Source organism: Saccostrea cucullata, unplaced genomic scaffold (genome assembly GCF_032062105.1).
Source record: "Saccostrea cucullata isolate Sc308-1 unplaced genomic scaffold, CSIRO_AGI_Scuc_v1 ctg6120, whole genome shotgun sequence".
NCBI lineage: Eukaryota > Metazoa > Mollusca > Bivalvia > Ostreida > Ostreidae > Saccostrea > Saccostrea cuccullata.
In genome coordinates, this window is record NW_026928740.1 from 21,511 (window position 1) to 35,370 (window position 13,860).

General features: G+C 34.1%; 1 protein-coding gene across 1 annotated transcript; it reads right to left on the reverse strand.

Moving 5' to 3' along the window:
• Nucleotides 1–12,844: 12,844 nt before the first annotated feature.
• Nucleotides 12,845–13,853, reverse strand: LOC134278610 (tripartite motif-containing protein 2-like). The gene has a single exon (XM_062760909.1). The coding sequence runs from the start codon at nt 13,819–13,821 to the stop codon at nt 12,850–12,852; it is 972 nt and encodes a 323-aa protein (XP_062616893.1). The 5' UTR covers nt 13,822–13,853; the 3' UTR covers nt 12,845–12,849.
• Between the last annotated feature and the right edge of the window lie 7 nt (nt 13,854–13,860).

Here is a 13,860-nt window from a genome sequence, read left to right on the forward strand (position 1 = left end):
GCCCCCCCCCCCCCCCGTCTAAAAAATCAAAGCCTATAAATGTCAATCTGAACAGGGGATGGCCTTTCTCCGTGTGTGTATGTGTTACAGAATGTATAGATGTACACATAAAGATTTGTATTCTGGTTAACTGCTTTTAAGATTTGAAGTAAATTATAGCCGTACATCAAATTACTTGGTTTAGGTTTGAGATTAGTACTAAAATAATCAGTTATAATTGACAAATGAATTTTGCGACGCAAACCAACTGCAGACTATATACATGACTTTGTATAGAATGTATATTAGAACTACATGTAGATAAACAATTCACAATTATAGCTTAGGAACATCAGTTATAATATTCCCCCTCCCCCCTTTCAGCCGCGCAAATACCAAATAACTTCTCTTTCCACTTTTGATATTTTCCCTGACCAAAATCGGATCAGCACGGACTAAGTGTATCGTCGTGCTAGTGTGTTCGGAGTAATGACAGTGTGTTTACTATTGAGCTTTTATGGAGTTTATTTCTTTTTTGTGATGCATATTTCAATAAATGGAATTCAGGGTGTATTTCACTTGACTTGTGCACATCTTCGAACCGATGCAGTAACCTTATTACCAGGTATGGGTACGTTTACAGCGTTCGAGGCGTTTTCTCGATATGCATCAATTGCATAGGACCTGCAAATCAAAGACGTTGGTTGTTTTGTTCCATTCAAATAATATCATTTCAAAATGTGTTTGCAAATTTTACTGCTTTTTATTTGAAGTTTATTCTGCATAAATTGGCGCACTGTAAAAATACATACTCATGCATCTAAATTTCTCTTCCAAACTTGCATTTTTTTCTTTTGATTCAAATCAGTAATCATTCAAAAATATGATTATTATGTTGTTTATTTTGTTTTTGAAATGTCTTGATCATCTCATGTGTTCTCATATGCTTTACCATCGGAGATGTGCACAAGTCGATACCCAATCCAAAAAATCATTCAAGTGTAACAAGCGCGTTGGGGTATACATCGTTACAATGAGACAAGGTATCTGAAAGAAATATGGCGGAATACGGCTTAGTTGGTATGAAACAAGTCGTACATAGATGAAAATGTTGCGTTTTTAAGAATTCATGTCAGCTTTAAAGGGCTGTTACAATGAAGCGCATTGAAGTGGTAAAATTTTCCGTTTGGATGAGTCATGTTTTGAACGTCAATTACAACATAATGACACGACCATATTTTTAGAAACGAGAAAGAAATATTCGTCGTAATGTTTTAGGACACTCCATTCTTCGCGACAAGCAATATGAGTTACACTGAAATGGAGCTTTAAAAAATTAGAAGAGAGAGTTAGAGACTCTCCGCTTCTGTAAAACAAAATTTGCAACGAATATGTACATATTTTTGAACTTATCATGTCTATTGAAGTTACCACAACACATGTTTCGTTCGAACACGTGTTTACTCGGTGTTTATTTAGACCGTCAATTTCATTGCTTATTGTATTTATGGAAAACCTGTTCTACAGGTATTCGAATAAACAAATTGACCGTTTTACCCATTTCTAAAGAAATGGGCGTGTCATAAGATGTCAATAAACGTTCTAAAGATAGCTCAAAACGTTCCATTCGAACGGAAAATTTTACCACTTCAATGCGCTTCATTGTAAGTCGGTCGTCAGTCGTTGGACAATAAGGGTGTTGAAATTTTCGGCCGACGGTTAAAATCAAACTGTAGCTCAGAGCTCGATGATCGGGCGACGATTGGCCGACTTGTGAATATCTAACCTATTAAGGATACATAACACAAACAAAATTTTGATGCATGGATTGATATAAATTTTTTGAACGGAAATAAATAATTAATCCGTAAGATATAAAGTAATCTTAAGTATTCTTTGCTGCTTAGATATGCACCATTTGCCGTTTTTATGCTATTTCATACAAATTTTGCACACATTTTCAACATTGAGTCACAATTTTATAAGATTCTGCCACTTTGCCTTGTAAACATTACTCACGTCCCCTATCTGAATATAGATCTATGAAAAAAAAATGCTGATTTCTAAAGAAAAAGGATTTTTTTGTGTTATTCATCCAAGTCATCGGTGTCCCTAGGAAATAATGTGACTGCTCTGTATCGCCCGATACTGTGTCCGCCGATCTTGTTCTTTCAGCCGACAAGACCAGAAAAATTTAGTCGCCCGACCATCGGCTTAAATGTGACCAGGCATTAGGAGTTGATCATAACGTCGCAAGATTGAATCCCATTGTGGAACGTATGGGCCATCCTTCAGATGAGACTGTAAAAACCGATGTCCTGTGTGGTTTTAGGGAAAGAGGAAACCTAAAAATTACAAAATGGCTGTATAGAAAGTTCCTCTGCCAGGAAAGCGGAATACTGAAGCATACTGATGCCTGAGTTCAAGGACAATTTCGTCAAAAATTGAGTGTAGCTAAAGTGAGAAAGGAATCCTTGATTTCCAATGGTGCAGTTGTCAACATTCAAGCTCACTACAGCAGACATCTTTATCAGAAAGACTTCTACAAAAAGAGACAACAATTTTAAAAATTGCAGGCATTCTTTTACATAGAAATAAAGAGAGATTTATTTACTAAAATTATGGATGACAGTAAAATACAGAAGTGGTTCAGAAATTAATTGCAGGGAGAGAGAGAGAAGGTTGGGGGGGTTACCAGACGAATAGATAAGTTCTTCAAGTGCTACTACATGTAAGATGGCTAAAACAGGAAGGCAAAGAAAACTTTAATTTGTACATTAGGTCAGTAGTTTAAAATGCTCAAAACTGATTAGGAATTTCAAACTAAATAAAATACCGAGTTAAGGGCGTTCTCAAATCAAGTGACATGGAAGATCGGTTCATCTTCAGTATTTGGCCCTTCTTCAAGCAGTTGCGACAATACAGTCATGCTGCAGGGGAAATTAGACTATAGAATTGATGGTACTGAAAAGAGAAAATGCAAGAAGAACTTTGTTTTGGTACAAAGGAGAGCACGGCATATACTGTAGATCACTTAATTTTCGCGAGATAGTCATTGACTCTTTATTAGCGAGACAAAATTTTCACGAATTGTGGTCATTGCTCTATATAATCTTAAGGAATTCTATAATACGCGAGAATGAAATTTTCGCGAGCATTCCGTCTCGCGTAAAATATTTAGTTCTCGCGAATAAAAAGTTATTTACAGTATTGTTCAAAAATGAAGACAATCTGTCCTTGTTTGTCAGAAAATCTCAGGACAAGAAGGTTAACACATGGAGTTCAAAGGAGTTCTTTGTCCTTTAAGAAGCTGCCCTTCTTATTAACAGTTTACAAGACAGGATGCATGTACCATAAAATGAAACGAGCAATATCATATTGCTCCATTCAAGATAAAACGTTTTCTAGACAGAAGGAACTTCATACATGTGCAACTATTATGCAGCGGGTTTATAGAATCTACTTAAACATCAATCTAGTCAACACTAGACACAGTAAAAATATTCTACTGACATTTATTAAAATGTATACATGCATACTGAAAAGATGCGAGTTTCTAGAAGTATCCTGGAATAAGTGAAAAAATTTCCGAATAGATTACCAAATTTTCTTTCTTTCTTTTTTTAATCAATATGCAGCTTATCAATTGAAAATTGTATCTATTAATTTGTTAATATTTTGAAATATTTGGTCAAGTAATTGTAGTTAATTTAGGCTAATACATGTATTAGATTATTATAGAACAATGAAGATTTTTTCTTGATATTATTTATTCTTCTTACTGTAGAAACACATCAAATAAAGTGAATTATTTGTGAACAGAAATCATCAGTTGTAGAATGATTAAGTGGGAAAGGTATACACAAATTAAGTTGCCCAGCCCTAGCAGAATGTTTAGAATTTTTCGATTGATTGCAAATTGAGTAATGTAAAGTAGATTGTATACATGCTGTAAGAACAGAGCTCTCTAACTGCAAAAAGTATACACAGAAAGTTCCTAAAGCAATACAGCAATAGATTTCCATTCATTTTTTACATGAAGAGAAAGAAAGATGATCATACTTGCTACAATCATTGAATATTCATAAAGAAGTGTTACAGGGAATAGATACCACTGTGAAACCCATGCAGGGTCAACTTCAAAGTATTTTGTTATACAACCAGGCTTCAGTATATAGTTGGTTTTTTTAGATACTGTATGATGAAATTTCAAGTACCAGAGGAAGAGTTGATTGGCGAAAGTTCTTCACTGTCTTGCTACAAATTAGATGGCTAGAAAACGAAGATAAAGAAAATTTGAAATTATACTTTGGTAATGTCATATGTCAAAAAGCTTATCACTGTTTAGAAATTTCAAACCTTTAAAAAGTATACTGGAGTTTTGTTAACGGCGTTATAAAGTCAAATTACGTAGAAGAGTGGTTCACCATCTGTATCCCCCCCCCCGTCAAGTAGTTGTGACAATGCAGTAATAAGACTAGAAAATTAATGTTACTGAAACGAGAACACATCAGAAGAATTCAGTTTATGTACAAAGGAGAACACCGCATATATTGTGCAAAAATGAAGACAAGCTGTCCTTGTTTGTCAGAAAAATATCAGGACAAGAAGGTTAACACGTGGAATTCAAAGAAGTTCCTCATCCTTTAAGAAGTCGAAGCTACTCTTCTTATAAAAAGCATACAAGACGAGACGCATATGCACCATAAAATTAAACGGGCGATACTTTTGCTCCATTCAGGATGAAGACGTTTTCTAGACAAAAGGAACTTCGTACACACAGCTGCGACTGTTATGCAGCGGGTTTATAGAATCCATGTATATACAAATCTAGCCAAAGTTAGACGAAGTAAAAATATTCAACTGACATTAATCTAAAAAATGAATGAAAGTTAATTTTAATAAGAATGGTTTTATAACATACAAAATATACTGAAAAGATGCCAGTTTCTAGAACTAGTAGTCAGGAATAAGTGAAAAATTTGAAATTTTCCGAATGGGTTATCAAATTTAATTTTTTTTTCTATCAATGTACAATTTATCAATTGAAAAGTATATATGTAAATTCGTTCATAATTTGAAATATTGGGCCCAGTTAATTTCAGTTACCCCAGGTAATTTAGGCTTATACATGTATTAGCTCAGTATTAAACAATGTGGACCTTTTCCTGGTGTTATTTGTTCTTCTAACTATAGAAAACCATCATTGGTGAACAGAAATAATCAGTTACACGAATCGAACTAAGTTGTCTAACCCTATAAGCAGACTGTTGAGAACGTTTGGATTGATTGCAAATTGACTAATTTGTAAAGTACATGTATATAACATGAGGCACAAGAACAGATCACTCTTACTGCAGAAATATACAGAAAGTTCCTGATGCGAGGCAGTATTCGATTTCCATTCTTTTTAAGCATCAAGAGAAAGAAAGACAACCATGCCTGCTACAATTCCCAATGTCATTATTGAACAGTCATACAGAGGTGTTACGGGGAATAGGTACCACTGTGATGTGAAGTCCAGAATCAGCTTCAAAGTATTTTGTTACACTACCAGGCTTCAGTAATTAGCTTCTTTTTCACGTATTGTATGATGACATTTGCGTCTCACGTATCAAATAAAGGGTTAAGTAGAACTTTACGAGTATAGTTCTTCAAACTCTTGCTACCGGTTAGATGGAAAGAAAACAGATAACGAAAACTTGAAAATAAACATTATTAGGTCAGCTTATCACTGTTCAGAAATTTTAAACCTTTAAAAAGTATGTCGAGTTATCGGCATTATAAAGTCAAGTTACATAGAAAATTGGTTCACCATCTGTATTTGGCCCACTGTCATGTAGTAATGCTACAGAGGAAATTAGACTATAAAATTGATGGTACCGAAACGAGGAAAAATCAAAAGTACAATTTATCAATTGAAAGATCAAAAGAAGTCAGTTTTGGTACAAAGGAGACACATCATTCGTATATTGTATTAAAAAAAATGAAGACATTGGGCCCTTGTTTGTCAGAAAACCATCAGAAAAAGGAGGTTAACGCATTAAATATACATCATGGAGATAACGAATATTATTCGAGCTCAAAAGTCCATTAAACAATACAGAAAAGGAGCAGAATAAACACAGACCTCAAAAACATCAGAAGTGGGATCAGGTGCCATGGAGGAGTGAGCATCCACGGCCGACCGGACACACCCGCCTGATTGGGAAATAACAGAGAAAATTCGTCGACAATTTCATGTGTAAATAATGGCCTAACACTAAGTATGAAAAACGACAGCAACCATTTGACTTAATGATAAATTGTATTTGCTGACAAAATTAAGGTCATTACAAGTATCGACCATATTTTCTCTTGGCGAAAGTCTGCCCACTTCTCTAGGGAATATATACCGACCATAGAAATTACGAAATGATGACTTTAAACGAGAATGCTGATATTCTTGTTTCAGCAACTTGTTTGACAATAACTTACCTCGATTTAAAAAAAATAGCATACGTAGAGCATACTATTGCATATCGAATCAACAGAGAGATACAAACCCTTTTTGCAGGTGATAAAGGTTTATTGTTGCATAAGTAAGGGAAGTTTACAATTGAAAAGTAAAAGTCATCTTGTTGGTCATAAAGTTTGGTTGTTAGATTACCATTAACGTCCTTTTCGAGTAAAATATCTAAATATGAAACAGATGTGTCAGACTCTTTTATTTCAAGCTCACCGGGATATATCGTATCGACCTTTATAAGAATTGAAATAACCATTGTTAATTGATAATTCGTCGTTGATATATCTAACTATTGAGTTGAAGGCCACAGCAAGCTTTTCACGTATAATAATTTAGACAAATTCTGCTTCACATGAATACAAAAATAGGTCTGATAAAAAGGGCGCGCGCAGTTAATACGCGTGGGAATTCCCAAAAATTCATAAAGATATTGTCAATAAGAATTTCAAGCATCTTTTGAAGATCAACTTCCGAGTACTTGTGTGTACAATTAGAATGTATTTGACTAATAATTTTGCAAGTGACCAATGACAAGGTGAATAAATTTACGAGTTCCATTTTTATTGAAAAAAGCAGCTGTCAATGACATCAAAAAGACTGCACTTTGATTTATCGTGAGGAAAGGTTGTTTATAAAGTTGAGAAGACGTAAGATTTAATGCTGTTGATTTTGGTAAAATTTTGTTACTTCAGATTTTCCAAAAGATCCTTGGAATTTCAAGTATCCACATCTAATTTACATCACTTCTCGAATATATTGTTGTTACAGTACTCCTGAAGTTTCTCCTTCACTACTGTTAACTTTTTAGTGAGGAGTATAAAAAGAAGCTTGGTAGAACATTTACTGGAACCCGCTATATATCTTTGTAAGGATTTTTATGAAATTTCGGAGTCCAATATAGATATCGTAATTCAAATTCATTTTGGTTGTTTGGAATATTAAAAATATTCAATACTGACATCTGGTTTTCAAAAATTTTCTCCTTAGAAAATAGCTATGAAGATAAGTAGGAATGCCTCTTGTAGAATTAAATCCAAGTTCTTCTAAAATACATTTTATATAATGAGCCTTCCAAACAAAGTTCTGCTTTGTCAGCAGGGATCAGTACATTTGTACGTACTGATCGTGTAATAAAACTAATTCTTTTTTTCACTTCTGGATTATCGAATGCAGAAGGATAAATGGTTTTCCTATTGCCCCACAACATGGAGTTCAAAGAATTTTCGTCCTTAAAGAAGCTGCTCTTCCTATGCAGACATTAAAAACCTTACAAGACAAGACGCATGTACCATAGAACGAAACGGGCAATATTACTGCTTCATTCAGGATTTAGACGTTTTCTAGACACAGAATGAGACAGTTCTAAGGAACCTCATACAGCTGTTAGTGTTTAACTGCAGGTTTATAGAACCCACTTATACATCAATCTATCAAAGTTTGACTAAGTAGTAATATTCTACTGACATCATTTGAATGAATGAAAGGTAATTATGAAAAGAATGATAAAACACAAGATGTACAGAAAAAAGATGCCAGTATAGAACAATGAAGACCTTTGTCTGGTATGATTTGTTCATCTAAGCCATAGAAACTCATCAAATAATGTGAAATATTGAGAAACAGAAGTCATTGTAGGTTGTCTGCATGCAAGTCAAGAGTTTTACTGAAGTTGTTCAGTCTAGCAGAATGTTAAGAATATTTGGATTGATTGCAAATTGAGTCAGAGTAATGTAAAGTAGATCGTACATGCTATAAGAACAGATCACTCAACTGCACAAAGTATATGAGATCCATTAACATGAATTTCTTTCGTAGCATCGAGAGAAAGAAAGACAACCATGCTTGCTACAATTCACCGACGTCATAATTGAACAGATGTACTGAGGTGCGATGGGAATATATATGTACATGTATCACTATGAAGCAAAAAACTCAGCTGTGATGTTTTACAAAAAGGATGAAGGGGGGGGGGGGCTTATCGCAAAGGGTTTTTGTGATTGAGGTGGATACAAATTAGCTGTGATAAATAAAGACAGGAAGTATCAGCATTAAGGTGATCCTAGACCAAACACTCAAAATAAACTTTAATCAACATTTAAATTTTATTTTCATGTATGAATTTATGGATGACTTAAAAAGTTGTAGGTTTGTTTAATAATGTACAAAAACCCACCTTGAAATACTTTTTTTCAGTTATATATCAAAAGAAATATTAAGGACAGATGATACGATTACAGAATGAATGCCTAGACTGGTATACGGGTATCCAGTGAGCTTGAAATGAAAAATACCACAAAGTCAAACCCATCTGTTTTATACATGTACTTGGATATTTTAGTGGAAAAAGACGTTAATAGTTACCTAACAAAAAGATTAAAGTGATAACTTTCACTTTTAAGATTCACTCGTCAAATTCCGTTACTTATGTAGCAATATACCCTTATCACCTTCTTCCGAGATTTATATCTCTCACTTGATTCGATACGCAAGAGCATGGTTATGTATGAACAATTTCCATGTCATGATTTCGCAAGTTCTGTGGTCGATAAAATGACCTTGACAGCAAATATAACAATTTTTAAAACGAGATAAAATATTGACAAACAAGTTGATGAAACAAGAAAATCAGCAATCTCATTTAAAGTCATTATTTCGAAAGTTCTAAGGTCGATGCAATGACCTTGTCAGAAAATACGTACGGTATATCATTCAAATGCTGTTGAGATAAAATATTGACAAACAAGTTGATGAAACAAGAATATCAGCAATCTCATTTAAAGTCATCATTTCGAAAGTTCTAAGGTCGATGCAATGACCTTGTCAGAAAATACGTACAGTATATCATTCATTCAAATGCTGTCTGACGTTATTCATACTAATTGTTAAGCCATTATATATACACGTACATTGAATTGTCGTCATACATCATAAGTCAAAACATATTCAAACTGTCTTAACCAGTGTAAATTTTATGAATAATAAGTTAAATAAAAAGAACAATCATGTGTTGGTATAGAATGTATTATGTTAATAATTATACATGTAACAGGTATGTATTACAATCTGTGTTTGCCCATTACTGGCCAAATAACAATAATACTTAAATCTAAAACCAAATGAATTGTTTCTTTGCAGGATATTATCTTAGCTGCTACTCTGGTGATTGATGCAAAAGAAGGAAGAAATTTTACATTTAAAACAGAACCTACTTATGTCAGGTAATGGAAATCTATAAGTTGTGTGGTTCATTCATGAGTATCATATGGAATCTAAGATACAGTTCTGGGTGTTTCTGTTAGCATTGGGAGGATCTTTATAAGATTCTCAGTTAGTAGCATACTTGGGTAAAAAGTACATGTAGCAATGCACAGGTAAAACAAAGTAAAGATATGAATATTTTAAACTTATTTGATAATTTAAGTGTCAACAATTATGGAACTGAAAACTTCAAACTCGTCAAATTTTTTCTTGCATCCCCTGAACTTCATTTCTACTCAACAGGTCATACAACCTGTACCACAAGTTCTACCTGCGGTATCTACTCTACTTCATGATTCTCTTTAACCTGGCCCTGGCTCTGTTTGAGAGGCCGGCCAAACCTGGCTGGGAAATACCCGACATATTTTCCCGTAATTTCCCTATCATCACAAGGAGCACACGACGGGTGTGACCGCTCGGCAGGGGATGCTCACTCCTCCATGGCACTTGATCCCACCTCTGATGTATGTTCTGGTCTCCCCAAACCACATAGATATAACTTAAGCATCATTTTAATGCCAAATTCAGATTACTTTTGTGTACAATCAAAATGTTTTTAAAAATTTAAACAAAACAATATTATGACTTATGACAAGATAAGTTGGTTCACAAGTTCCATTTTTATTGAAAAAGCAGCTGTCAATGATGAATACCTATAATTTAATTTAACTTTGGAAACGGTTATATAGAGCGTTGTAAAGTCCTCAGTTTTAATGCTTATGATTTTCGTAGAATTTTGTGTCATTTCTGGTGCCAGGAAAAATAATTATATGAGTGTAAAAAAGTCACATGGTTAAATGTGAAAGTTATTCGATCATAATCTTTCCTTCACATAGTGGCTGAAATTTTGTCGACTCAACATCAAACAACGATAATCAAACGATAGTCACAGTTTTAGATGTGTCTATCAGTGTTTCAGAAAGAATTTTTAAAACGCAAGGAGCCAATCCCGAAAAAACAGTGAGATTTCAATAAGACGCACCAAACCGCCTGCCATATCTGTTTGATATTTGGAATTTTACAGACTATAGACCCCAAAGGCCAACTAACAGCTATCATAGATAAAATGGAATCACTTCGGGTTTTTCATCGACAATTGTCCTTGTTTATGTAGTAATATTCCCCTGTCAGGTGCATATGATGTTTATGTTCCCGAACTTATTTGCTTCTCATGAACATGCTCTGAGTAAGTTCATTTTATAAAGCCAGACAGGCTACTCACATAAAAGTTGATGTTACAGGAGTTTGTATAACCTAGTTTAAAATTAGCGTAAATTCTACGGTCGTTATTATAATGACCTTCTGAGAAAATATAACCCTTTATTAGATCGTACATTTATTTGGCTAACCTGTTTCATACCATTGGTTAGGCCTTTGTTTTAATTTTAAACTAAATTTGACCGAGGAATATTCCGTATACTTCATTAAAACAAAACGCTCACAGCAGGTGTGACAAGTCAACAAGGGATGATTGCTCCCCCTAGTCACACGATCCCACCTCTGTAATGTAAGTTTAAATCACTTGTTATTCTCACCTTCATGTTACTTAATTTTTTGTGAAATCTAAGAAACTCGGAAAATAAACAACAGTTATATATAAATCATATTCAAATAAAACAAACATAGTGACTTTTCAAAGTAATTCCATGGATAGCTAGATATATTTTAATATAATTTTTAGCTCAAAACGATAATCAGCACATACAAAACAAAATTTTATTATAGACTGCCACATACTTTAATCACTATACTTCACAACTCATAACAGGAAGTAACATTTTTAAAAATCCGTTGAAACACTATTTTTCAAAAAAGAAGATATGAATCTTAGTAATAAAAGGTAATTTTAACGTACTTTGATCCAATTTTTATAAATTGAAAATGAAGATAATAATTTAATTCATGCGTTAAATATAAAATTTCCAAAAAACAAAAAGGGCTTTGATAAACCCATCTTGATCAACTAGCTAGTAAAGTATAAATAAATGGTCCTTTTTGTCCTACTTAGGTGTGAAGATGCTAGTTCATATTAATAAAAATAAATTCAATACTTGTGAGATTCTTGAAAATCGTGGTAATTTAACTTTATATATAATTAAAGTTAACCAAAAAAGTTATAATGATGAAGACTTTTCCCATTTTTTTAAATTTATCATACGACGTCCATTTCCTCTATAAAATTTATCCAAAGCTGTTTACATATTAACGATTATTTTTGTTTTTGGTGCGTTTGGTTTATTTGCTTCTTTTTGGGGGTGGAGGTGCAAACACCAAAAATATGGATTCCTACGAAAAATAAAGAATACATAAGTCTTAAGTAATTTGCTGTGAAATATATGGAGATGACGAAAAGTGTTAAAGCTCAAAAGTCCATTCAAACTATACAAATCAGCAGCAGAGCAAACACGGACCTCCAAAACAGAGTTTGGAGGAGTGAGCATCCCCTGACGACCGGTGTCCCGGTCACACCTATCCAGTGCTCTTTGTCATGATCAGGAAAAAAACCTGGACAATTTAGTGTGTAATGAAACATATGGAGATAACGAACACTATTCAAGATCAAAAGTCCATAAAACAATACAAAATAGGAGCAGAGAAAATACGGACCTCCAGAAAATCAGGGTGATCAAGTGATTACCGGGTATTTAACATAATTATAGTCCTTTATCACAATCTTTGCTATCAATAGATATTCGCTGATTTGCTCTAAAAGATCCATAAATCAAATAATTTTGCAATAGAATGTGTTTTTATTTCATATATAGAGCACATATAATTTTATACTTTTCATATACAAAATATGAATGAGGGGTTCTTTGTATTCAGTCTCCAGTATTTTGTAGTATTCCATTCATATGGAGTTTATAGGATGCGTTTGTTACACAAGTTCCATAAGATTGTAGGGTTTCCTCCTCTTGACCAAGAGTTCCTGACATTTTTTTCTTTCTTCTGAAATCTTTCTTTACTTTAAAACGGAGCTCAAACATATATTTATAAACCGTAATATTTATTACAATTATTGAATTAGATATTGAACTGTAATCTTTTTCATGCTTGAAGAGAGTTCTCTTTATATTTTCAAAAAAAAGTCCACTCGAGCTTCTCTACGACAAATATTCGATGACACTTATTGTTCCATTTGAATATTCGCCAACCCAAACTTTATCGTTTTTGTCGACAGAGAGACCCAATGGAAACTTCACTTCCCTTCTCAGCAAGTAGCTAAGGAACTTCCCTTGCTGATCAATGACGTGGATCGTATAGTTCAAATAGTCCGAAACCAGGATATTGCATTGACTGTCCGTGCTGATGCCCCTTGGGTTAAAACTTTGATACTTGCCTGATTTGATGTTGCCTTTGTAGACAAACTGCATTTTGCCCAGTTTGTCCATAACGACAACAGAATGTTTTTCTTCATCAGATACACAAATATCAAAGTTTCTGTTTTCTGCAATGAAGATAGCATTTCGAAATATTCGTTTATCTCCATTGAATTCCATTTTTCGAATCACCGAGCCTTTGTCATCGTATCTCACGACTCTTGACAACGCTGCAGTTGACACAGCCGCCTCAGTTTTCTTATACTGGCAGACGATGACGTCATTAGATAACGTGACCACCAGTCCTTTTGGGGTCCAGTCCTCGGTCGTGATCAAAACCTTCTGTACTTCTCGTGACCAGAGTTTGACAGTGTTGTCAGTATGGTCACTAAATAGAACACACGTTGGTGACTTCAAGGCAACATATTTTGGATTCATCGGACATTCTAAAGTCTCTGTGTTATTCCCGTCTTTCTCCAGCAGCCGTACGTTGTTGTCGTAGTAAATGAGACCTGCTCCACACATCCATACAGAAGATTCTGAAGCACAGGCAACGTCGTACACATACCTCTCCCCCACAGCAATTGAAACTTCAAGGGTAGGTTTTCTCTTTAGTTTCTTGGATTTCTTCGGAGATTTTCCTTTGATTTCTGCAGATGGACATGTTGATTTTACTAATCTGGACAAATGACCAACATCTGATTTGGTAATATTTGCCTTGCCAGGTGTGAAAATAGGCATTTCAAAATTTGTCATTTCAGGTATTGTCTTTAGGGGTTTTATGTTTGGACAATA